Source organism: Neolamprologus multifasciatus, chromosome 8, assembly GCF_963576455.1.
Source record: "Neolamprologus multifasciatus chromosome 8, fNeoMul1.2, whole genome shotgun sequence".
NCBI classification, from domain to species: domain Eukaryota; kingdom Metazoa; phylum Chordata; class Actinopteri; order Cichliformes; family Cichlidae; genus Neolamprologus; species Neolamprologus multifasciatus.
In genome coordinates, this window is record NC_140446.1 from 26,102,947 (window position 1) to 26,130,310 (window position 27,364).

General features: G+C 41.2%; 1 protein-coding gene across 2 annotated transcripts in view; it reads left to right on the forward strand.

Annotated features, from left to right (window-relative positions):
* Positions 1-27,364, forward strand: part of dnah9 (dynein, axonemal, heavy chain 9) — a 223,534-nt gene that overhangs the window by 31,419 nt on the left and 164,751 nt on the right. For both annotated transcript variants that reach the window (XM_085171014.1, XM_085171015.1), the window contains 18 exons: positions 2,371-2,612; positions 2,794-2,929; positions 6,565-6,761; positions 6,837-7,099; positions 7,268-7,429; positions 8,978-9,200; positions 9,421-9,587; positions 12,233-12,376; positions 12,544-12,703; positions 15,057-15,212; positions 17,468-17,600; positions 17,695-17,972; positions 18,311-18,441; positions 18,542-18,668; positions 19,097-19,249; positions 19,656-19,781; positions 24,953-25,192; positions 25,369-25,529. In XM_085171014.1, the coding sequence (XP_085027140.1) occupies positions 2,371-2,612; positions 2,794-2,929; positions 6,565-6,761; positions 6,837-7,099; positions 7,268-7,429; positions 8,978-9,200; positions 9,421-9,587; positions 12,233-12,376; positions 12,544-12,703; positions 15,057-15,212; positions 17,468-17,600; positions 17,695-17,972; positions 18,311-18,441; positions 18,542-18,668; positions 19,097-19,249; positions 19,656-19,781; positions 24,953-25,192; positions 25,369-25,529 (3,199 nt within the window). The remainder of the gene's footprint in view (positions 1-2,370; positions 2,613-2,793; positions 2,930-6,564; positions 6,762-6,836; positions 7,100-7,267; positions 7,430-8,977; positions 9,201-9,420; positions 9,588-12,232; positions 12,377-12,543; positions 12,704-15,056; positions 15,213-17,467; positions 17,601-17,694; positions 17,973-18,310; positions 18,442-18,541; positions 18,669-19,096; positions 19,250-19,655; positions 19,782-24,952; positions 25,193-25,368; positions 25,530-27,364) is intronic.

Sequence of the window (27,364 nt, forward strand, 5' to 3'; positions counted from 1 at the left end):
TGGTATCACTCTTGGCTGGAAGCAGTGCTTAAACAATGGAAAAAACACAAACTTTGTCCAAAAACCTCTCATGTTTAACTGTTTTCCACTTTTTCTTTGGTCATTTTAGCCTTTTTGGCCAGGGTGAAGGGAGTATCTGCCATCAAACAAGAAGACAGCCGCATGTGGCTATGATGATGTTTGCTAGTTCACCTTACATGCATTAATGTAATAACGTGGTTAGCCTACTCAACGTAAATTACACACGAACAACATGAAGCTACTCACGCAGAGAAGAACGGCTGCTGCTGCCATCATCATCCGTCATCATTTCTGCTACACTGGCAGGGCTAGGGGCCAGGACTCTCCTCTTCGGGTTTTTGGGGGATGTTGCTAACTCCGGGTCCGATAACAGGCACCACACCCGCAGTAGATGTGCACGGTGTGAGGTCTCGCAGCAAGCTATCAAATACGGCGCATTTCTCGGCTTTTAAAAAAAACGCTATGCGTCGCCAGGTGTTTCATCGGATTTGAGGTGTTACCTCCTTTGACAGTATCACAGTATCAGCTTAAAGCACTTGTTGCAACTGCTGAGTTTGCATCTTTTGCTGTGAAGTACAGCCAGACTTTGACCGCTTCGCCTTGGGCATTTTTAATCTGTAGCTCTGCTCTAAAAGAACGTACGTACATGGACCCGCCTACTATCCTCGGAAACGTAAAATGATTGGCTAGAATTCAAAGTGTATCACAGCTCAGGAAAAAATAGCACCGATATAAAGCACCGAAATGTGCGCTGCTTTTCGGTCTGGTTACTACCGTTTATGTCAGAACCGGTGCCATCATGGCACCAGATACCGGTACCCATCCCTAGTTATGACAGAAGTTTGAATAAACAAGATGTATTTTGCACTTTAGTAAGGCAATTCCAAGTTTAAAAAACAGTTAATATTAGAAAATAGTCTCATTATGACATTAGAAAGCAGACTTTCTCTTTTGGAGCTCGCTAAAATCTCTTTGGGGTGCATCAGTAAGTTTTTCTTTATATCAAACACTCTGTATTGTTTTAGCTGGACAAAGTCATGTTTGTAAGAAAACCTTTTGTATCTGTGTTCAACCAAAGGATGAACCACATTTATATGAAAGGATCATACAAATCATACAACCTTTGAACTTCAGTTTTCATTTTCAGTATATTTACAGACTTTTACAGACACTGAATATGTATTTTGTTAAATACTGGCAAAATCTGGTAGTGTGGTTTGGAGCTTAGATTCTGTCAAACCTTTTTAAGACACCCACAGCTGGGAGCTGCCTGTCAATCAGCAGGGAAAATCATATGCTGATTATACCTGTGCCTTAGTGCGGATATTTTAATACAGCCTCAACTTTAGGTTTGATTTATCCATCCATCCACCTGTCCATCAGTTTCCTGCTGCATATCTAGATGTGGGCTGTGGGGGAAGCAATGTAAGTAGAGAAGCCCTCTGTTTATTATTACTGCTACCTTAATGATAATGTAAATGTGGTCCGTGCAGCTGTCAGGTAATTGCTGATAATTAAACAGCACCAACCAGTTTAATGCTGAAAAGCTGCTGAAACTGGAGCTTTAGTGAAATCTCAACATTCTCATGGAAGAGCTGTGTGCCGGTCTGTTACTGTTGCAGAGGACTCTCTAATCCACTGCTAATTTTGTTGGTATTAATTCTTATGTGAGTATCTCATGTAGTAGCTTATGGTTAAAAATATCTTGTAAATAGAAAAAAATCCCAGATGCTTAATTTCTTTTTTGCATATCCCTGTGTTGTGTCTCTACATCCTGGAATCAGCTGATTTATGTTACTCTTAAACTCTGCAATGGAGAATATTATCACATAAAACCCAAAGAAACAACAAAATCGATGCTAAATATTTACTTATTTTATTCAAAACATCATCAAAGAATGGGGCAGCACGGTGGCACAGTGGTTAGCACTGTTGCCGCACAGCAAGAAGGTCGTGAGTTCAATTCCACCATCAGGCCGGGGTCTTTCTGTGTGGAGTTTGCATGTTCTCCCCGAGTTTGCGTGGGTTCCCTCCGGGTACTCCGGCTTCCTCCCACCGTCCAAAGACATGCAGCTTGTGGGGATAGGTTAATTGGATAATCCAAATTGCCACTAGGTGTGAATGTGAGTGCGAATGGTTGTCTGTCCCTGTGTGTTGGCCCTGCGACAGACTGGCGACCTGTCCAGGGTGTACCCCCCCTCTCGCCCTATGACAGCTGGGATAGGCTCCAGCGCCCCCCGCGACCCTGAAAAGGATAAGCGGAAGCAAATGGATGGATGGATGGATGGACATCAAAGAATGATATTGAAACATTTTTTTTAACATATTTGACCTTTTAACCTCTTTCAGGTGTTTGGGAGTATATCCAGGAGGTGCGAGACCTGGTGTGTGACCTGGAAAGTCGGCTCCAGAGGGCCAAAGACAACGTGGAGGAGATTCTGAGCTGCATGAGGTCCTGGTCCACCCCCATATTTGACAGGAAGGAGGGGAAAAAAGACGCTCTGCTCAGTTTGGAGGACAGGACTGAGAGGCTCGACAGATTTTACAGTCTGATTCGGTCTTCCGGGGAAAAAATCCACTTCCTAGTTAAGGTGCTTTGCTCATTGTTATGTGAAATGTCAGATGGGCTTTAAGTTTCACTCACATTTCATCATTTTAAGCAGTTTTAATGGAGTCAGCGATTTAGGATTTGAACTTCATTTCTGCAGGACTTTTCAAATGCGGTAAAGATGGTGATTCGTTTTGAGTGTCACACTCTGTTACGTCTCTTAGTGCAATCGGGCGCTGTTCAAAGCTGAGCCGTCCTCTGAGGAGTGGAAGGCCTATGTGGAGTACATCGATGACACGATCATAGATGGCTTCTTCAACAGCATCGAGTGCTCTCTCAGGTTTTTCCTCGATAACACTGGTATGATTTTCATGAACAAATAATACTCTAAATAAGGAAGAAAACACAAAATAAGTACTTATTTACTGTTTGTTGTGTCTCAGTCATGTTGAGGGTGTTACTACTTGCTGTCTCAAAGCCAGAATGTTGCTGGCAATCCTGAAATTAATATGAAAAAAATGCAGCGCTTCTCAGTACTCTGATCCAACAGCACCCTTCAGCCAGCACTGAATTGGACAGCTTCTTAGCAACACGTCCTCTGGGCTTTTGATGTCAATTGGGTGTCCGCCTCTATTGGCTGTGGATATAAAATAATTCTGGACTTGTTAGCTGGCAGGAGTTTTGTCAGCCAGTTTAGATGGACTGGGATGTGGTTCAATACGTGATGGATTGCTGCCAGAATGCTACTGTGACCAAACCTTCTACTCCTTGTTCCGCTTCTTCGTCTTTTCCCTTCCCTCTCCTTGTTTGGCTTCAAAAACTCTTTTATGATTTGGAAAATTCTTAAATAAATGATGTGACCCAGGGGCAGCTACGATAACAGTAGGTCCAGCATCTAAAAGCTCTGGGATTAAGCTGTTCTTTCCTTAATGCAGTGTCTTGTTTAATGTAAGAACCACAAGTGTCCATTAAAATAAAAGGAAAAGCAGAGCGAGAGTTTTAAAGCAACGCTAATCCCAATTTTTACATCATAAGCTGATCAAATGAAAAGCTTATAGTGACAAATTCTCATTGAGATATCAGTGATGAGGGGGCAGTTGAGCAGGCTCAGTCCTTTCAACTTTATTAGGTCCTTTTAAAATTAAGCGCTGAATTAGAACGCCAATAAGAACCCAGTGTCAAATCTCATTCACTTAAATATGAACATCAACATGTATCAGGATGGAACGGAAGTTGTTGATTCTGTTTTCATTATATTGTAATTAATTACAAATAAATTGAACTTTAGAAAAAAGCTAAACCACAAAACTAAAATGATATTATTAGGGATGCACCGATACCGATACTGGTATCGGTATCGGGGCCGATACTGTAAAATGTGTGTGTACTCATACTCGTAAAAGTTAACCGATACCACGAACCGATACCAACTTATTTCATTAATCAGAGGGTGGCTTGTCATTTCTGTTGTAGTTTTTTAGATTGGCCACTAGGGGGCCAACTATTATTTTATTTATTATTTATTTTATAATTTTTTACATTTTATTATTTATTTAATAATAATTATTTTGTTTGTTTGTTTACAATATGGACACTCTGCAATAATTTAAACGTTTATTTTATTCGCAAACCTAATTTGTATTTATTTTATTCCAAACAGAAGTGTTTATTTATTATTCTGAAAGCTCGGGACAGTGCCAATAGTTCAGTGATATTTTGTAAAATTACAATGTGGAGGCAATAATTTAACAGAAGTGCTTATTTCTCACTTGAAATTTTTTTGTGGTCATTTTTATTAAGATTTTATTTTTTATCGGCAGGAAATATAATAAAACCTGTGTTCCAATTAATTGTATTTGTGTGTGTGTGTGGTAGAAGTATCGTTTTTTGTACTCTGTATCGGCAAGTACTCAGATCCAAGTATCGGTATCGTATCGGTTTGAAAAAATTGGTATCGTTGCATCCCTCGATATTATAATATATGTTGAATGCACTTAGTCTAACTCTGACGGTTTGTTTAGCAGACGAGAAGACGGTGCATGTGTTTATTGAGTATGTCCATGTAACCGCCAAATGTTGCTTAACAACAACATTTGAATGAGTTATTGTGTTATTATTGTTCTGGATTTCTGAGATCTGAAAAATACCACACAACACTAAATACATCTAAACATTTCATTCTGGATCCAGTCTTGAAACTGGAATCAGTTCTGAGTAGTTACTACTGAAAGAATGAGGTCACGGATACAAGCATCAGAAATGAGCTTCCTCGAGGCCGGTGGCCCTTAGCGATAGCATGAAGGACTCTGAATAGAGCTGCGTAATAGAGTCTGTGCTTAGACTGCTACCCTTGTGACCTGGACATGGATAAGTAGCAAAAAAGGCTGGCAGGCATATTTCAAAATATCAAAGCTCCTTGAATGTCGAAACATTTTGAATGATTATATAGGTTTACTGCTTAGAACTAGTAGACTTAAGAAATAGTTTTACGCAAAGCACACGTGACAGATGTGAAAGAGGGTATAGAGGTTGTGGCAAATGTTATGTGGCGCGCAACATCATCTGTGAAGAGATACTGCTGTTATCTGGTGAACACCAGCTCACACGTTGGGATGTTGAGCCCTCACGCCAACATCATGGACTCAGTTTCTGACACTTTGGTCTGAAACGTGCAAATGAGGAGCCCGTTATAAGTTTTGTAAGGCTCTGCCAGTGCGCCTCCTGTTCATCCTTGCACAAAGAAGCACATGCTGGCACTGCTGCTAGGTTGATGCCCATGTTCTGAGATCTTCTCCACACTGTTGAGACTGTGCTGGGAGACACACCAATCCTTCTTGCATAAGCATTCATGGAGGTGTTATACTGTGATGGTCAAGTGTTCGGTTCTTCCATTAATATACAGTAAACTTATTTTAAAGCTAAGCTTGAATAAATAGTAATAAGGAATAAGCCAGTTAGGTTAACTATCATTTAGGTTCATCCATCCATTCGCTTCCGCTTATCCTTTTCAGGGTCGCGGGGGGCGCTGGAGCCTATCCCAGCTGTCATAGGGCGAGAGGCGGGGTACACCCTGGACAGGTCGCCAGTCTGTCGCAGGGCCAACACACAGGGACAGACAACCATTCGCACTCACATTCATACCTAGTGACAATTTGGATTATCCAATTAACCTATCCCCACAAGCTGCATGTCTTTGGACGGTGGGAGGAAGCCGGAGTACCCGGAGGGAACCCACGCAAACACGGGGAGAACATGCAAACTCCACACAGAAAGACCCCGGCCTGATGGTGGAATTGAACTCAGGACCTTCTTGCTGTGCGGCAACAGTGCTAACCACCGTGCCACCGTGCTGCCATCATTCATCAATCATTTAGGTTTCAGTTTTTTATTTGACCAAAGAACAGAAGTCACATTTAAACCTTGGAGGAAGTTTTATATGGTAGGTAATGTTCACAGTGCAGTCTCTTTTATAATTCAATAATAAACTGAAACACAAACAATAAATCAAAAGCAATTCAAATAAAAAGTAAAAACATCCTCAAAAACATCCAACTGGATTATAAAATTAGAGGCCATAAAAATGTAAAAGTATTCATATACAGGATAATGTTAATGTTATATTATTTGATTTAAAAGATTGGGCCAACTCTGATTTTCAAAGGTTGAGTATTTATTAACTCAGAGCTCAAACGGCAAGAAAAAAACAGCCTGAAAAATCCACGAGAGCCCAATCTGCTTGTGGGCACGACCACATACAGAGTCATGAAGTGTGTGATATGTTTTGGAATAATTCCAAACAGGGGAAGTGTAAAATGTATCTATAAAAACCTTACAAGGAGCCAATAAATGGATCAACATGGAGCTTTTATAATAACATCTCAAGTGGCAGTGTTCTGCACCAGGTAGAGCTATAAAACGGTGCTCACAAGCCTTATAGTAGCATCTTAACACTTGTTCAAATCATAAAATGTGTGTTGCATTTCCTTTCACTTCAGACCAAAGAGCTGTCGTTGCCCCCCTGTTTGAGGCTCAGCTGGATCTGAGGGTTCCTGACATGGTGTTCACTCCCTCTCTGGAGGTTGGGACTAGAGAAAGTTTGTTTGAGCTGGTGGAAGGCCTCATCAATGATGTGTTTGGAATTTCTTCACTGGTGCCACGCCTCGCCCAGCATAGCCCCTCTCCAAACTACCAGGTACAACTAGTTTCATGCAACTCCAACACATGTAGCTGGTCACATTAAGATTTAATCTGGACATTTTTCACTCAGGCTGACATGGAGGACATGGCTGACCTGGCAGACATGCGTAATCTCATCATGGAGCGGATCCAGGCGGCCATGGCAACGTGCTGCGAGTTTCGCAACTCTCTGGAGCGTTACAGCTACCTGTATGTGGAAGACAGGAAGGAGTTTATGCGTCAGTTCCTTTTGTACGGCCAGATTCTCACCAACCAGGAGATGGAGATTTATCCTGACAATAGTGTCTCTGAGAGTCCACCAAGTCTGGGGAACTTTAGAGAGCAGGTTAACAGGTAGGCATTACTCAAGAGGAATGTGGTGTATGTTACATTTTCATCTGAGGACATTTTTAAGTCATATCTTAAAGCAATTCATCTAAAATTTGGATTAAGGTTTTGTTTTCAGTTGAGCATAAACGCTTGTTTTTGCTAAACTGCCATCGGTTTGTCTTTGTCCTGTAGTTATGAGAAGATATATGAAGAGGTGCAGGCTCTGGAGCCGGTGCATGTGTTCCTCAGGTGGATGAGGGTGGATGGCCGTAGCATGAAGAGTGCCTTGCTCAACATAATCAAAAAGTGGAGCTACATGTTCAAACAGCACCTCGTTGACCTTGTTACCAACAGGTATGGCACCCAAACAAAGAAAAGAGTTACAATTTTAGCTTCCATCCATTCTCTTCCACTTATCCTTATCAGGGGAAGCCTGGAGCCTATCCCAGCTACCGTAGGGTGAGAGGCAGGGTACACCCTGCACAGGTGACTAGTGTGTCACATGACTAACACAGAGAGACAGATAGCCAGTGCCACTAACTGTATGTCTGGACTGTGGGTGGAAGCTGGAGTACCCGGGGAGAACCCACACAAACACAAGGAGAACATGAAAACTCCTCAAAACTAGGCCCCGGCCATATGGTGAAGTCGAACCCAGGACCTTCTTGCTGTGAGGCAACAGCGCAAACAACAGCGCCACCGTGCTCCCAAATTAGCATTTTCAATAAATATGATAAAATACAACACAGTGTCCAATCCAGATAGACAGACTAATATAACAGGACTTGTTTTACTAGCTTATGGCTCAAGATAAGATAGTAGGGCTGCCACAAACGATTATTTTGATAGTCGACTAGTCACCGATTATTTTTGCGATTAGTCGACTAATCAGATCATCATCCATTGGACATACAGCTTATTGCACCAGCAGCATCTGCGCTTATATAACTATTAGCTTACAGCTTTAAGTGTTTAAGGTATGTGCTAACTAAAAATAAAGACAAGATGATAGTTTATTAAATTTTAATGAAATTTGCAGATTGTTTCGGTGAAGTTTAATAAACTCCTTGCTATCTAAAATATAACAGGACACCGGAGTAAATTCTCGAGCATCTCACACTTCTGATAATCAGTTGTCTGCTTGATGTTTATTCAGCTGTGTAAAAACTATAACTTTAATCTCAGCCAAACCGATTTACTCAGGAACAAATAAAATACTAAAAAAAAGCCAAACAATAACATTTTTAAGTTATCTAAGTGGCTTATATATCGTGTTTAACCTGAGTAGCGAAAGACTGCAGTGGGTTTGAAAACGATTTGCCGGGAGTCCGGTGTTCTCAAGGCTCTAGTTAGCCTAGCCCCCGGCTAGCTATCGAGCTAGTGGGTAACAGACGTCTCCGAAAACGTCGGAGCGCTTTTGAAAATATGTGGTGTCTTGATAAACTGAGCAGATATTTGAGGTTTACACAGCTACATTCTCGCGTGAAAACATGTTAAACGTTTATTTTGTGACCCAGAAAGAATAATAAGAGTAATATTAAAACGAACTAGCTGCCGCCATTGTTGGAAACTGAGCTGGGCTGCGCTATGAATTCTGGGACAGAGCTACTTCTTCTTCTTCGGGGTTTAACGGCAGCTGGCATCCTTGTACATGCAGTGCTGCCATCTTCTGTTTCAGTCCGTTATTACACTCTTAAATCCTACTACTTATTCCCGCGTCTTTTGTGATCTTACAAAGCTTCAAACGACGCGTCGACTATTAAATTAGCCGTCGACGTAATCGTGACTAGTTGACTAATCGTGGCAGCCCTATAAGATAGATATCAGTGTAAACTAAAATAGAAATGCTGATGTTTGAAACTGGTGGCTCATTAAAATCCTATTCCCCTGTCCTGTCTCCAGTCTGTTAGACTTGGAGAAGTTTATCACTGTGGTTCAGGCTGGGTTGAGCCAGCAGGTGGAGGAGGGTGATTACGATGGCCTGGTGGAGGTCATGGGTAACCTGCTGGCTGTTAAGGAAAGACAGAATACTACAGACACCATGTTTGAGCCTCTGCAGCAAACCATCGCTCTTCTGAAGGAGTATGAGCAGGAGCTGCCCGATGTGGTTTACAAACAGTTAGAGGTAAGGAGTGATGTTCAGTCATCTCCTATTATTTTCAAGCCCAGATTGTTTAGTCTGTTTTCTCCAACTGAGACAGAGCAATTTTTCTTCCTTTTTCTTTGCTTTTTTAAATCTCTGTTTCATGCACTTCCTCCTGGCAATCCATCATCTGTCAATCCTGCCCTCCTCGCTTTTCTCCCCCTCTCTGTATCTATCTCTGCATCTGTCTGTCTGTCTGCAGGAGCTGCCAGACAAGTGGGACAATGTGAAAAAGCAGGCAGTGTTGGTCAAGCAGCAGGTGGCACCACTGCAGGCTGTCGAGGTGTCCAGTCTTCGTCGAAAGTGTGCTGCTTTTGATGTTGAGCAACACACATTCAGGGAGCACTTTCGCAAAAGCAAGCTCTTCAGGTAGAAAATCTCTGCTGTGTATAACGTGGTGATCAGAAATAATGTGTCTAATCACACATGAAGAAATGTCAGTGTTTCGCATGCTTAAAACTTACTTGGAAGAGAGAGACTGAGCTTAGCAATTTCACAAAAAACAAAACCAAAAAACGTTGAAATTATATTTGTATTCTGATGTAGCTTGCTTTAGCAGCAAACAAAGTGTTACAATTTTATGTATGCTAGAGCTTGGACATTATTCTGTATGCAAGCAAGACCGTAATTTTCCTGAACACAGATATCTTTCTTGAGGTGGAATACAGAGAGAAAAGAAGTACACAATCCTGCAGTTACAGTGTTCTTTTTTCAAACCTGGTTTCCTCATCCCTTTCAGATTTTCTTTGCCATGCTTGAGTTTTTTAACACAAGGCCCTATAGGATCAAGGGTAGTATTACAGGAATGCAGTCAAGCTCAAATAAAGTATCCAGAATCCCATCGGATCTGGGGTCAGTTCAGTTGTCTCGCTGCAGCGGCTGTGAATCTCCTCTATCGGTTAAAAAACAAACAAAAGATACATAACAACTGTGCTGAAATTTTAATGTTACAATTACATTTATTATATATTATCCTGCCATTATTGTCAATGTGTTCATATTTATGTTGCTAAAGATACATTAAAGTTACATTAAAAGGACAATGTAACACTCTCTGGTTCTTTGGACAAAATGTTTGACTATTGGAGTTGCATTGTGTGACTAAAGCTCCAAAAACACCATGTTTGTCTGTGATAGAGCATGTGTGTTCATGACAGACCTTTTGAGCCTTCCTTGGGACCAGAGATGCTCCCCTTGTAAAACTACACACCAGAGATTGATGTTCCTGGTTCCTTATGGCAGCTGCTGCAAAGGAATGCTTGCCAAACTGCTTTGGCTTGCTGAGCGTATTGTGGGAGTGTTTGAGTGTCTGTTTTAGTGCCACTTTGCCAGCAAATGTGCCAGTGATTAGCAGAAGTCTGTTTGCAGACCTTGCAATGCAGAATCAGAGTTGGCCTTCGGTTCGGACCGTTTGGCAGGGCTGATAGCCATAACTATAGCTGTTGGATAGTGGTGAAACTCATCATGTCTCAGGCTGTCTCCCAATTCAGGGTCTGCAGCCTTAAAGTACGCAGCCTCAACGATCCTCAAGGGCCGCGTACTTAAAGACCGCTAAGGCCGGAAGTGCGAGGCTTGTGAAATGGGACGGTCTAGCCTCCGTTGCGCTGCCCAGGTTGCCTAGCAACCATGATACTAACAGCTGGAAATGTTTCATACAGCTTTGTTTGACAGAAATGAAGGAGAAAATCTTTTGTTCATTTGTTTGTTTGTTTCTACATGAGCTTTGATCATTCTCTGTAAGATTAAGCTCAGCTATTGAACGGCGTATATTTTAAAGTAAAGGCTTTAAAACCAAGTTAGTACAAACGTCACTAATGTCACATAACTTTGCCGACATGTGGCCAACAGTAATGTTTTAATGTTCTTCGTTATTAAACATTTGCACATAAATAAGTGACATAATATTCAGTACTTACTTAAGTTTACTCTTCGGGCGCCCCTCATCCACCGTTTTTTTCGGCAAAATTATCCACACCCACCGCCGCGCTATGCATTCTGGGATATGTTGGGCCACGAAGTCTACACCGCCACATCCTTAAAATTCAGGGAAATGAAGGACGCATTTGAGGGCCGCATTTCGAGCAGCCTTCGAATTGGGACAGCCTTCGTCGCGTCGCGGTGACGTAATCGGCCTTAAAATGCGGCCTTTAAGGCTGCAGACCCTGAATTGGGATACAGCCTCAGTCATGACAGTAGCTGAGTTCTCTTAGTTGAGTCAGCTGACAAGCTAATGGTAGTTTAACAGCTAATTGCGGCCTGCTAACAAGCTAATGCTAGTTAGATACTGAAAAGGATTTGTGTTCACGCATTAACCCAAGTTACAGAGTTGTTACAATTTCCCAGATTTATTTATTTATGAGAAAAAGTGGATATTCTCTTAAAATACTGTTGTGCACTACTATTTATTTTATGTAGAATCTAATGTAACTGAAGGCACAAAGATGACAGATGAGCTTATTTCTTCCAATTATTTCTCTATTGTCTGCTTCTGCTAGTGCTAAATAAGGGGATGTTGAAGTATAATGTGCCACCTCATTAGAGTTTTCCAGAACATTTCCTGTTTAACTTTCCTTTGGTGATGAAGTTGAGTGAGGACCTTTGAATGTTTAAGAATGTCACCTTCCTAACCTTCTGACTAGATAATAGAGAAGCGTTATCTCGAGGCTCTCACATCCGACAAGGCTAATTGAATCCTAACATAATGATAATTAATTCATAGGTGGAGATGCTTCGTCATAATGTGTAATTGTCAGATTACTTATGTGTATAATTGGTCTCTTAATAACCTGGTGATTATTTTCCCATTAATGTCATGGAAGTCATTGTTAACTGTCACAGCACTGGGACTCTCCTCTGGTTATCCTGCAGAGGGTATAAGATGATTTTAGCGAAAACCGGAGCCTTTCATTACCTAAACACGGTGTGATTTATACTGAGTTTGTGCAAATGTGTGTGTGTGTGTTTGTGTGTGTGTGTTTTGATGGGTGCCTGTGTGCGTTCATGCATTTGTCCAGGTTTGAAAGTGAAAGTCCCTGCCAGATGTTGGATGCATTCCACCGGCAGATCCAGGAACGGGAGGCAATTATGGCCTCTCTGGTGGAGTCTGCCAGCCTGTTTGAGGTCACTGTGTCAGAGTACAGACAGCTCCGACAATGCAGGTAAAGCCCAACGATGGAATAAGAAAAAAATGAACAAACATCACAAGACACTGATACATTTAAAACTAATTTAGAGTCATTAATTTAACAGAGATGCTCTCTTGCATTCAGTATCTGAGCTGTTTCATGTCAGATTAATAAACTTTGTGCTCTGTTTCATTCTCAAGGCATGAGGTGGTTCTCTTGAAGGAGCTTTGGGACATGATCACCATGGTGGAATCCACCATGACAGCATGGAGGACAACTTCCTGGAGAGAGATCAACGTGGAGGACATGGAACTGGAATGTAAACGTTTTTCCAAAGAGATTCGCATGTTGGATAAAGAGGTGAGAGGAGAGACGTGAATATTAAAAGTCAAAATACTTATGATCCACAAAATTTCTTTTTCAAACATCCAATATGGGAATTTTACTGATGCTGAATTGGAAACAATCTTTGCATACTTCATATACTTGCATAAAAATCTCTGAAATTTAAGCCTTGTATTTAATAAACAGAATTTTTTCAGTGCTCAACTATGATCAAATTTCCCACCTCACACAGCATGATGCTGGAAACAGCAGTGAAACATTCAGCTCTTCATCTAACATATCGCTCTGACTCCCTGCTCAAACCAGCGTGGTACGTCCTGAGATTTGATTTTCACCGGGTGGAATCCACATGCTTGAACCAATGACTTGGTGGTGTTCCAGGGTAGGATAACAGAGCCCTCTTTTCCAGTTCTTCCATGTATAAGTTGGCCACAATGGGTCAAACTAACCGTTGTATGTGAAATATGTGGAATGACGACACAGATCCAAGAGCAGACACATTGGTCGGTGCTGAGATCGATCCTGTTGCTGAGGCTGGGGTCATCCTGTAATCTCTTACAAAAGTTGAACATCATACTCTCACTTTCTCAACAAAAGCCAAGGTGTTCTGGATGTGGTGTTCAGAGCTGCCAACCAACACGTTGAGGATCGAAGCGAGACACTTTGAGATGAATTAGGTGACTGAGTTGCTCAGATATGTGTCTTCGGTAAACCATGCAGACTTGGTGTAGCTTACCCCTGGGTAAGAACTAGAACATTATCTTGTTCCGACTGCCTCAGACACTCTATCCTCTTGCATTGTATTTCTTGTAACTATTTCCTAATGAAAGTGGACTTTGGATTGGTGGGTGCTTTTAATATGAAGATGCAGTAGTAAGAAATCCTCAGACTATGGTAATGTCACAGCAGATGCCGTGTTCATCCATCCATCTCTTTCCTTAACCAGTCATTCAAATAACAGTTGCGGGGGGCAGGAGCCTATCCCAGCTAACAAAGAGCGGGAGTTGCGGTTCTTCTAGCACCGATCATCAGTCAGTAACACATTATAAACTTGGCCAACACATTCATCCTCACATTCACACCTACAGATAATTTAAGATCTCCACAGGAAATATATAGATGTGTTGTATAGGGATGGGTATCGTTTAGGTTTTATCTGATACCGGTGCCAAACCGGTACTTTTGAAACGGTGCCAGTGCTTAAACGGTGCTCAAAACGGTGCTTAAAGAATGGAGAACACAAAATTGGTCCAAAAACCTCTCATGTTCAGCTGTTTTTTTGTAAAAAGATAACAATGTTAGCCTTTTCTGCAGCTATGGGGCATATATGGTATCACTCTGGGCTGGAAGCAGCTTAAACAATGGAAAAAACACAAGCTTTGTCCAAAAACCTCTCATGTTTAACTGTTTCACTTTTTGGCCAGGGTGAAGGGAGTATCTGCCATCAAACAAGAAGACAGCCGCATGTAGCTATGATGATGTTTGCTAGCTCACCTACTCAACGTAAATTACACACGAACAACATTAAGCTACTCACTCAGAGAAGAACGGCTGCTGCTGCATCATCATCCTCATCATTTCTGCTACACTGGCAGGGCTAGGGGCCAGGACTCTACTCTTTGGGTTTTTGGGGGATGTTGCTAACTCCAGGCCCGATAACAGGCACCACACCCGCAGTAGATGTGCACGGTGTGAGGTCTCGCAGCAAGCTATCAAATACGGCGCATTTCTCGGCTTTTAAAAAAAAAACGCTATGCGTCGCCAGGTGTTTCATCAGATTTGAGGTGTTACCTCCTTTGACAGTATCACAGTATCAGCTTAAAGCACTTGTTGCAGGCTGCTGAGTTTGCATCTTTTGCTGTGAAGTACAGCCAGACTTTTGACCGCTTCGTCTTGGGCATTTTTAATCTGTAGCGCTGCTCTAAAAGAACGTACGTACCTGGACCCGCCTACTATCCTCGGAAACGTAAAATGATTGGCTAGAATTCAAAGTGTATCACAGCTCAGGAAAAAAAAGCACCGAAATGTGCGCTGCTTTTCGGTCTGGTTACTACCGTTTATGTCATACCCATCCCTAGTGTTGTACATAGCAATTGAATATATATTTACAGTGCTGTTGTATCCATGTCCATAGAGTTTTCTTTAGCATAATACTGTAAGGACACAGTAAATAATAATAATGTTAATGTAAATTTGTACATTAGGCCCACAGGAATATAAAGCAGCAATAAAGAATGGAGTGAAATCAGGCATTTAAGGATTTCAATGTCCTGCTCAAAGTAAAAAAAAGTACAACTCAGAATAAATCCTGAACTGCTGTTTAAAGCTGCTTTCCTCTGTCCTAAATATGTGGCCTTGTGTGTGGCAGGTTAGAGCGTGGGAGGCCTTCACAGGGTTGGAGAGCAGGGTGAGGAACCTCCTCACCTCCCTCCGGGCTGTGGCAGAGCTCCAGAATCCAGCCATACGATCCAGACATTGGCATCAGTTAATGGCTGCTACTGGAGTCCGCTTCACCATGGACCAGGTTTACAGCTTATTCTAATTTTTAAAAAACCCAACATGTTGTGGAGTTTCATTTAGAGCATTTTAACATTATTATCACACTAGCTGCAGTATTTTATTTATTCAGGTCCAGGCAGATGTGGTAATATTTTAATGGAGGGGGTTCTTACACACATAAGCAAATTCATTTTTCAGCTCCTCTTTGGGGTAGTTTGTGCTGCAGAAGTTAAGATGATGGGTTTTTACAGCTTTTAAGTTGTACAAAAATGTATCACAGAGGCTAACTGATCTGCTTTGATCTTTTTTTAATATATAGATTTATATAGTGCTAGCTTTGTAAGGCTCTGACAAAATCCTCTCATACACATTCAGCTGGCTACAGCAGGGATTTGCTCGACTACCATCAAAGTTGGTCTACAGCTGCTAATCTATTCTGACAAAGTAGCATCAGCAGCATCACCACTGCGCCTGCACTTTTATCCCTGCACTTTTTTTTAATGCAACACAATATTTTTTGCATAAACATTTGTCATCTGTCACATATTAAAAACTGACCAAATGTGCCAACTCATCTGTTTTTTCATACTATTACTTATTTAATAAATTAATCCAGATTTAATTGTATAGTACGATTTTAGAGCAACAGTCACCTCAATACCCTTTATATTGAAAGGTAAAGACCCTGCAATATTAGATAGAATAACCTATCATAACTATGACATAATCCTCCATGAGCAGCACAAGCAGCAAGAAGCCAACGAATACTACCGAAGCAAAACTAACATTTTCTTCACTTTTTTTAAAGAAAATTCTAGCAGTTATTCTTGAGGTACTGCTGACAAAAGAACTGCAGGCAGCTCAGTTCCTGGTCCGTGGCTCTGTTGTACAGTGGCTAGGCTCGCCACTCAGCACGGAGCTTCCTGTTTTAAACCTTAAATGGGGCCTTCCTGGAATCCTTTAAAAAACAGTTAAAAACTTTACTGTTTAAACAAGCTTTCTGTTGACCAAATGCTTTTTACATTTTTATATTTTTAATTTATTAGAAATATAAAAATAAATTTATTAATTTATGAAGCGCCTTGAGGCGACATTTGTTGTGATTTGGCGCTATATAAATAAAATTGAATTGAATTGAATTTACATTTAAACTCTATATTGTGCATATTGTGCATTTTGCTATTTATCGTACTGTTTATTTTAATCTCTGTGTGCAGCGCTTTGTGACTATCTGTCTATGAAAAGCGCTTAATAAATAAACTTTACTTTACTTACTTACTTCCTTACTTTCTGAGTTTCCATGTTTTCCCTGTGATTAATTTAATTATTAATTAATTTAATTTGTGATTCTAAATTAGCTGTGAGTTAGATACAGTCCTTTAAATAGGTCTAAAGTGATTTTTAGTGGTCAGTGAGACTAAAAAAGGCTGTGGGTGATAAGAGGTCAACATTATAGTCTGTGAGTAACTAAGCAACCTTTGCTTACAGGTAACATACATGTCTACTTGTAGGTGACAGAGTTGTACAGTTACCCCTTGTTCATTATAAAAAATGGATGTCTGCTTTTGATAAATATGTGTGTCCATGTTACTCTGAAACTAGCTAGTATTCACTGTTACTGTGACTCTAATATCACCAGATTTGAGTTCTGGGTATTGTGACATAAGCAGTGACGCAGTAATAGCCTATGAGGAAAAGCCTCGGGAGCAGTGGCTGTTTGACTATTCAGCTCAGGTAAATAGGTTCGGTTTGATGTACGATGCTGTGAAAAATGTTTTCCCCCTTCCTGTGTTCTGTAACTCAAGCTTTCAAATTTTTCAAGTCTCTCAGATCACTGTGGATGAATGCCCCACTATTCTTTGCAGAATTGTTTCAATTCAGCCTCACTGGAAGGTTTCCAGACATGAAAGACCTGTTTTAAGATCACGCCAAAGCATCCCAATCGAATTTAAGTTCAGACTTACAACCAACCCAAAGCCATGGAAGTGCTCTCAAGCAAAGCAAGAGAAAGTAACCCCTCAACCCCCATTCCTACACACTACCAATGTTGGTCAAGTTACTTGAAAAAAGTAATCAGTAACTAATTACTGATTACTTCCCGAAAAAAGTAATCCCGTTACTTTACTGATTACTTATTTTCAAAAGCAATTAATTACTTAGTTACTTAGTTACTTTTTAAAAACAAGATTTACAACCTGAATAGGTTTAGCGATAGATCTTTCAGCCCAATTCTACTTTTTCTGCATAATCCATCATACATACGTGGCTGTCTGTGAGCAGGAGACCACTCTGGCTGATCTGCTGCAGCTCAACCTGCACTGCTTTGAAGACGAGGTGAAAGGGATCGTAGACAAAGCTGTTAAAGAGATGGGGATGGAGAAAGTCCTGTCGGAGCTCAACTCCACATGGACAGGTACAGAAACACGAATTTTTAACTTCTAACAGTGAATTTTAATTGTTTTGGTTTTTTTTACCTGCTTATGATGTACTGATGGACTTTATTGCAGGTATGCAATTCCAGTATGAGCCCCACCACAGGACCAAGCTCCCTCTGCTCCGTGCAAATGAGGAGCTGATTGAGACGCTGGAAGACAACCAGGTCCAGCTGCAGAACCTTATGTCATCCAAGTATATCGCACACTTCCTGGATGAAGTGTCTTCATGGCAAAGCAAGCTATCTGTGGTCGACTCCGTCATCTCCATCTGGTTTGTGGTTCAGCGGACTTGGAGTCACCTGGAAAGCATCTTCCTTGGCTCTGAGGACATTCGCTCACAGCTGCCTGAGGTTACACACCAAACACACACACACACACACACACACACACAGTTCATACTGTTCTATATTTCAGGTATCCGTCAGTGTCAAGCTTATATACATGCAAGCCTCAACCTGCCCCCCAGTTGTTGCCATATGAACCTAAGCAGCATAACTGTAATAGCTGTTAATTAAGAATCCATTAATTAGCCTTACTTAGTTTAAGAGCTGAGATTACACAACTTTTTAATTGCTCCCGTGATGTTCAGGCTGTGCTTAAGCCCAGATGTTTGCTATTAAACCTCTGATTCTCCCTCTTTCTTGTGGGAATCAACGCCTGCCGGGCTCCCTCATGAAATCCTCCGCAGGACTCCAGGCGCTTTGAGGGGATTGATGCCGATTTCAAAGAGCTGGCGAACGCTATGCACGAGACGCCCAACGTATTGGAGGCCACCAACAAACCAGGCCTGTTTCGTAAACTGGAGGACATCCAGAGCAGGTGAAAGTTCAGCCAAGATCAGCGGCTCTCTGTTTCTTCCCCATACGTCTCACACAAACACACACATACTGACTCTGCATGTGCTGTGCTATTTCTACAGGCTTTCTCTGTGTGAAAAGGCTCTGGCAGAATACCTGGACACCAAGCGTCTGGCCTTTCCCAGATTTTACTTCATCTCTTCAGCTGATCTGCTGGACATCCTGTCTAATGGGACCAACCCACACCAGGTGGCTTCACAAATTTATGCCCAAGGGATGGCAGTGAATTTAACGCTTCAGTCTGTTCACACAGATGAGAAAAAAACAGTACTAATGTTTTCAGCTCTTTCTACAATTTACTTCACTAACGGTTTTCTAACACTATGCTCCATCGTGTCATTCAGCTTTTGACTCACAGCTGCTGAATTTTGTAGTACATTTAGTGCCCACACAGGGGCAATGGTGCTTATAGTTTTGTATGTTACTCCGACCTCCATCATGAGTGCACTGGTTTTTTTGTTTGTGTCCTCAGAAAAATAAATAACTGTTAAAAACAACTCGCCATCAAAATCTCTTTCATCAGCAGCTAGCAGAGGTGTAGCAGGACACTGGTCCTGAAAAGCAACACTGTAACGTTTCAAAGCGTGAGTGTAAATTGATCCTGTGCGTTTGCTCAGGTCCAGAAGCATCTGTCCAAGCTGTTTGACAACATGGCTAAGATGCGATTTGAAACAGACGGAGAGGGGAATCCTTCGAAGATTGGTCAAGGCATGTACAGCAAGGAGGAAGAGTATGTCCCTTTCAATCAGGCCTGTGACTGCAGTGGACAGGTAAAAGGAGCCTCGGATATCATCATTTCTAGATGGATCCGAATGCTGAAGACGTTAATGGTGTTTATCTTTGTGACTTACTGCTGACATTGACAATTTTTCGAACCAGTCCTTTTCTGTAATGATAGCAAATACACACACACACACACACTCACACATTTAAAAAAAAAATATAGAAAGAATCTGTTTTGCCCCTGGAGGTTTTGCATTTAAAGCTCATCAATTCATTCATTTTCCATTATATCCCGTAGTGTTTGCCTGACTCCACTTCCACTTTAATGCTTATTAATGGCCTCATTAGGGTCCACTGATAAGAGAGGACATCGGCGCTTATGTGACACACATGGCAATATTTTTTTAGTTTTTGTATTCAGGGATTTGCCTGTTTTTGTGTTTTCTCTGTAAGGTGGAGATGTGGTTAAACCGGGTGCTCGACACCATGCGCTCCACAGTTCGCCACGAGATGACCGAGGCAGTAATAGCCTATGAGGAAAAGCCTCGGGAGCAGTGGCTGTTTGACTATTCAGCTCAGGTAAATAGGTTCGGTTTGATGTACGATGCTGTGAAAAATATTTCCCCCTTCCTGTGTTCTGTAACTCAAGCTTTCAAATTTTTCAAGTCTCTCAGATCACTGTGGATGAATGCCCCACTATTCTTTGCAGAATTGTTTCAATTCAGCCTCACTGGAAGGTTTCCAGACATGAAAGAGCTGTTTTAAGATCACGCCAAAGCATCCCAATCGAATTTAAGTTCGGACTTACAACCAACCCAAAGCCATGGAAGTGCTCTCAAGCAAAGCAAGAGAAAGTAACCCCTCAACCCCCATTCCTACACACTACCAATGTTGGTCAAGTTACTTGAAAAAAGTAATCAGTAGCTAATTACTGATTACTTCCCGAAAAAAGTAATCCCGTTACTTTACTGATTACTTATTTTCAAAAGCAATTAATTACTTAGTTATTTAGTTACTCTTTAGAAACACAATTTACAACCTGAATAGGTGATAAAGTGATAGATCTTTCAGCCCAATTCTACTTTTTCTGCAAAATCCATCATACAAAATGTAATCAAATGGAAAAGTCTCTTTTTAAAACTTGTTTTATTAGTTTTAATCTTTTAACTTTATGCATCAAGCAAAAATTAAAGTATATGCAACATTCTCTGACTGGAACAAATTTGTTTAATATTTAAACCTATTTTCTGCACATTCCAGCACATAAAATAAAATATTTTTTGTGTTTACACTCAGTCTTTCAAATAGATGCAAGTAAAACACAGCAGAAAATAAGTAAAGTCAAAGACTAGCGGTCCTGTTGCTCTATTTTCACCTGTAAAGCAGGAGTCGGGTAGGCGGAGGTTTACCCTGGTGCAGGTGTGCCGCAGCGGTCAGTGGAAGAATCCGCGAGTTTCTCTGTGAGTTTCCCATTACGTTGTAGCTACTCGGTGCTTGTTTAGGGGTTTTTTTCGCTGTAAAAAGAAGTTTTCTTCCCACGCACAGCGGACACTAATGTTTTTGTCACTTTTTATGGAATCAAACTCAAAGTAAGGTCAGTACTTCCACGCTTTAAACGCTGCACGCTCATACTCTCTCTGCACTCGATATATGATCCATTGTTGATCTGCACACAGCTGTTGTCACAAACGTCGCACTCGCTTACGTCACTGTCATGAGACATTCTCGCAAAAACATCACGGTTTTAGTAACGCAGTAACGCAGCGTTCCTACGGGAAAGTAACGGTAATCTGATTACCGTTTTTGCGATAGTAATCCCTTACTTTACTCGCTACTTTAAAAAAGTAATCTGATTACAGTAACACGTTACAAGTAATCAAGTAACGCGTTACTGCCCATCTCTGCACACTACAACCCTAATCTGATGAAGCCGAAAAAGGGACGTCACTACCGCCTGCAAAGGATAACGCTGCTACACAAAACACAAGAGCATCGCACTCAGATTTTCTTGTTCTGAGAGCAGGAGCCATCCACGTTGTTCAAGCGCTGAAGCAGAAAAGCAGGCCCAGACCGTGACACTACCTCCACTATGTTTGAATTGTAGTATGATGTTCTTGTTATAATATGCTGTGTTAGTTTTACACTAATCGTAATGGGACGCAAACCTTCCAGAAAGTTTGTTTTTGTCAGCACAGAGAATAAATATTCTCTGGATCCCAAAAGTCTTGGGGATCATCAAGGTGTTTTTAACAAATGTGAGATAAACCTTCATGTTCTTTTGGGTCGGGAGTTTTTTGTAACCTCAAACTCTTCCATGGGTGACATTTTTGCCCAGTTCCTATTCTTATTGAATCATGAACACTGACCTTATCTGAGACAAGTGAGGCCTGCTATTCTTTAGATGTTTTGTGGTCATTAATGCAGAGCAGTGATTTAATACGGCTTCAATACAGTCAAACTTTAATACTCTAATTTCGATGTCTCACAATAGGATGTGCCTCGTATAGTTCCTCATTCTGCCAGTCCTGATTGGCTAGTGATTTTACTGACCACGTCGGACATAACATCTCACCCTTAAGTCACTTGTGCTACTACACAGACATAATTAAAACACCTTTTCTCACTTCAGAGCAAATCTGAACCTGTATATGGGATATAGAGTCTCAATTTCTCATAGTGAGACATCAAAAGAAATGCTAGGAATGAAAACTTTAGGTTACTCACATCATCCCAGTTCTCAGAGAAATTCATCAGAATTTAATCATTTAAAAACTGGTCGTTTTGTTATGTATTTAATCTGGTTATCTCTCTAAAAAGTAAAATTTGTTTGATGGTCTGAAACATGAGAAATATACAAGTAAAAGAACAGAAATTGAAAAGGGGACAAAATGTTTTCACTGATTTAACTGCTGACATCTATTATTTGGACTGGTACCAAATTCCTGTCTGGGCCTCTCATAGTTACTTTCACAATCTTAAAAATCCTTTATATAGCCAATGTGGTTATATGGTTCTCAGCTGGAAAAGGGTGGAGTGCCCACTCCGGGTCGGGGATGAGTTCCTGCCCCAAGTGGAGGAGATCAAGTATCTCGGGGTCCTTATTCGCGATGGGAGAATAGAGCCGGAGATCGACAGATGGATTGGGGCTGCGGCTGCAGTGATGCAGACGCTGCACCGGTCCGTCGTGGTGAAGAGGGAGCTGAGTGTAAAAGCGAAGCTCTCAATTTACCGGTTGATCTACGTCTCTACCCTCACCTATGGCCACGAGCTGTGGGTAGTGACCGAAAGAACGAGATCGCGAATACAAGCAGCAGAAATGAGCTTCCTCCGAAGGGTGGCTGGCCTCTCCCTTAGAGATAGGGTGAGAAGTTCGGCCATCCGGGAGGGGCTCAGAGTAGAGCCGCTGCTGCTCCACATCGAAAGGAGCCAGCTGAGGTGGTTTGGGCATCTGACAAGGATGCCTCCTGGGTGAGGTGTTCCAGGCATGTCCCACCGGGAAGAGGCCGGAGATTATATCTCTCAGCTGGCCTGGGAACGCCTTGGTGTTACCCCGGATGAGCTGGAGGAGGTGGCTGGGGAGAGGGAGGTCTGGGCCTCTCTGCTTAGGCTGCTGCCCCCGCGACCCGGCCTCGGATAAAGCGGATGAAGATGGATGGATGGATGGATGGATAGCCAATGTGTGACTGTGATAATGGACCACTTATTCTTACCTGAAAATGCTACATACCAGATATCACTGATTCATGTGTGGCTACAGATGGAAGTTAGCGTGGTCACTTCCTACCTCTTTTCACTTGGTCTGATTTAGGGTTGGATGATCTGCTCATTGTTTTGATTATACTAATGCTGGGAAGTTCAACATGCACAGCGGTGCTATAAGTGTGTAACTCATACACATACATGCCTACACACCTATGACATGTATCTATGTCATAGGTCTCAGTTATATGCAGAGAGATGAATTGAAACTACAGCAACGTAGATTTGTATGAATCTCATAAAAATGATCATATTAATTTAATGCATCATTGATTAGTTATTGTCAATAACTTTGGTAATCTTCGATCCTAGATATCATCATCACAGCCTTAGTGTGATTATTGTTCACATGATATATGAAGCAAATTCCACATTTCTGGGATATTCTGTTATCTGGCTTCACTTACATCAGCAGTGTCGCTAAGCAGTCTGCAAAGATGGTTAAACAACCTTAACTGCCCCTCAAACTGGGTGGTGGTACCAAATCTACAGAGAATAGCAATTAAAAAAAAAGTTAGGCCTTTATAGCAAATTTAAAATCAATTCCATGATCAATAGTGTTCATGGAAGCAAAGATAAAAATATATTTAGCTTAAATTATTCCAGAAGTAACTGACAAAGACTGAAGGTCAATCTTTTAGTAATCCAAATTAATTTTTTGGGCAGGCTTTAAATTAAAAACTTAAAGTTAGCAATAAAAGCAGAACGGTCAAAATCAAAGCAGCAAAGCAGCAGAGACATAGAAATCTTGCCTTTTGAAAACAGCCTCTTCTAGATTTCCCACACACTCATTAGCATTTATTGTTAGATGCTATTGAGTTGTTTGATCTTCTAGCTCTTTCAATCTTCATCCCCAAAGTTTGCAACACAAGCCCTTTGTCATTTTCACAGACTTTTGAAAGCTCCCTTCAGAAAACTGCAAACTTCAGAGTGACAGAAACGTTTTTCATTTTCTTACTTTTCAGGACGATTAGAATGTCCTAAACAAGTGAAGTGCCCTATTACAATTAGATGTAACTGTTTAGCTGCTGAATAGTTTTGGATGTGTATAACAAGCTACTCCTGAAGTCGTTTGGCACAAACAAAGCTGTATTTATTTGTGACACCAGCTGTGCAATACATCATCGGGTGATCTTCAACCAATAAATAAATGAAAAACTGGCTTTTTTGCAGACAATACATTATAGTGAAATTGTTTATTTTACAAGGATAACAGATGTTACATAAACCATACAACAGTGTATTTATAGCCTGAGATAGTTTGCAATGCCTGTATATCTGTATATTTGTATGGTCACACAGTAAATCACACACAGCTTTATTCTCCCTTCTGACACTAAAGAGGACCATGAATTACAAAATGAACATGATGCTCTTTCATTAACAGTAACTAGTGCTTGAGACCATAAGTTTATCAGAAAAGTATTTACTGAGGTCATAGGTTAGGGGAACCCAAGGATGTTTCTCTTGTAGACTCTCTTTGTGACCAGTGATGCTACTTGTTGGGCATTGGATAGAATGCTTTCTTTTGGCTTGCATCACTCAGAAGCTAAGCTCGTCTTTATTAGCTCATCTGTATCCCTTATTTCTGCATATCCTCCAACCCTACCCTTTCCAATTGCAAAGGTATTAGGAGGCTTCAACTGGAATTATTTTTAAATGCCAAGTCCATTAATACCCAGACAAAACAACACCTGCCAGGTGTTGTTTTGTCTACAGTCCATGTAGCGTTCCTTAAAGCTGAGTCTCCACATTTGTCGGGAACAACAGCCAAAACAAATCTGTTTGTCAGTTCAAATATTCCTTTACATCTCTTTCCAATGGTGGGGGTTTTTATGCAAAAAACATACAGAGCCATATGTTTTGTGTGCCTTTGTTGGCACGATTCCTAGATTTGTTTTACATTTAGATGATGTTTTAGCTCAGAGTGAATACAAGTAAACTACCAGAGAGAATCAGAGTGGTTTCCATGTCTCTGACTCCCTTTTCAGGTGGCTTTGACCTGCACACAGATCTGGTGGACGTCTGACGTCACTATGGCTTTTGCACGTCTGGAGGAGGGCTACGACAACGCCATGAAGGAGTACTACAAAAAACAGGTCTCCCAGCTCAACACACTTATCTCAATGCTGATTGGCCAACTTACACCGGGTGATCGGCAGAAGGTCATGACTATCTGCACCATCGATGTCCATGCCAGAGACGTCGTGGCCAAGATGATCACTCAGAAGGTGAGAGGGTCACGAGGGATACGTCTGCCAGTGCCAGTGCTCGAAAGTCTTATGCAGCTGCTGTATTTTTTGTGATGCTGTTACCAGTGAGTAATGAACTATTATTATTATTATTATCATAATTAGAAGGTGACAAAGCATATATTATTTTGGATCGTATCTTACTGTTTTTTTAGGTGGAGAATTCTCAGGCCTTTGTGTGGCTGTCACAGCTGAGACACCGTTGGGATGAAAAGGAGAAGCACTGTCTTACTAACATCTGTGATGCCCAGTTTCTCTACTCCTACGAATATCTGGGAAACACGCCGCGATTAGTCATCACTCCTCTAACAGATAGGTAAGGAGGGCTTGGACAATTTTTTGTCTCTTTTTTCCCAGACAAAGAGGCAATGAAAAAAAGTGTCATGTCTATAACTGTTCTCTGAATTTGATATACAAAACATATGAGATGGGGGATATCACACCCCGTGTATCCTGCCTGAAGACACCTCTATTCAAGCCTTTACGACAGATGACCTCTAATGTATTTGTGGTCCTGCATATAGACGTATACACACCATCACAGTCATCCCTCTCTTTCAGGGAGCCAGTTCACTCAGTATAACACATACAGTATGGGACATATATATTCTCTGCAGAACAGCCACTGAACTGGAGTCAGAGCACCAACAGCCTAGTCCTTGGTAGACCCAAGAGAAGGGACACAATGATCCCTTCTCTTGGGATCATTGTCATCAGTTTTTCTGCTATTTTATCCGGGCACATTTATTTGATCTGAATTACTAACACTGTTGGGGAGTAACGGAATAATGTACCACCGTTACGTATTTAAAATACAAAATATGAGTAACTGTATTCCATTACAGTTACCGTTTAAAAGGTGGTATTCAGAATACAGTTACTTTGTTGAAATGAATGGATTACACGGCGGTACTTCCCTGTTTCATAAGGCTATGAACTCTATATTTTTGGTGTCCACGCTGGTGGAAACCCAAACAAAACACGCATTAAGAGGCGCTCATGTCTGTGTCTCAATCACGCAGCCCATGTCACCTACTTGTGGCCCGCATAATGACGTGAAGAAATATTTTAAAAAATTATTCACAAAAATGATTTAATATGATGGCAATAGGCAGAGTGTTACAGGTATAGCCCTAAAGAATGTAGCATCATCGGCAGTGTAGTCCGTGCTGCAGGGAGAATGGACTGCCATACAAGTTATGTGTCTGTGAGCGAGGGAGGGAGAGAAAGAGTCGAAAAGTAAGAGATGTCACCGACCACAAACGGGAGATGGAAGCATGTAAATTAACTCAGATTATTTCGCCACAATACTCAACGACTTTGCTAGAAATGCCAGGATAACCAGTGGATATTCATAAAGTGCATAGATTTGAATGGGAACCTTAGCTTGTGGGTCCTTTATTCAAAAGGGCTAGGCTTGTTACTATGGCTCTTTAGGTTGTCAACGTTATCTATTTTTAAACACAAAGGTATTTCAGATTTGTACATTATTTGCTTTAAAACAAGAAGCATACTGCTGGGGTTTGATTACACATAGATACAGACAGTGTGTGGAAAAAAACTATAACTGAAACCACAGGATTTATACAAAGGTTGAAAAAGCTTTGTAAAAATCTTGAGTTAAAGCCTAGAAAAGTGTCCTTCTGTTGGAGACTGCCACTCATAAGACCAGGCAACATTTTTCTCTGTGAACTGTTCTTACAGGAGTGTGGATTTCTGCTGCTGCAGCCCTTCTGCTTTAAAGGTTGACATGTTGTGGATTGAAAGCTGCTTTTCTTTTTTTTTCTCGGTTGTTACAACTGGATACTCGAGTTACTGTTGTTCTGTCAGCTTGAAGCAGTCTGACCATTTATCTCTCATCTCTGATATCAACCTGGCATTTTGGCCAAGAGAGCGGGCACTGGCTGGATGAGTCCTAGAAAGTAAAGGTCTTAAAATGAAGCCACTCTCTGAACTCTTATGCATGTAGAAGAATCCAAAGAGAAACTGGCCTGCTGTGTTGAGGAGAGGAAGTTTAGCAGTAAATAAAAAACAACCAAGAATACTTACTGTGTAGTACTCTACAGGTGCTGTTTTGCAGGAAACTTGAGTGCTTTTCAAAAATCCATTTGTACTAATAGTCGTCTTCCCTTGTCACTGAGAAGAAAATTA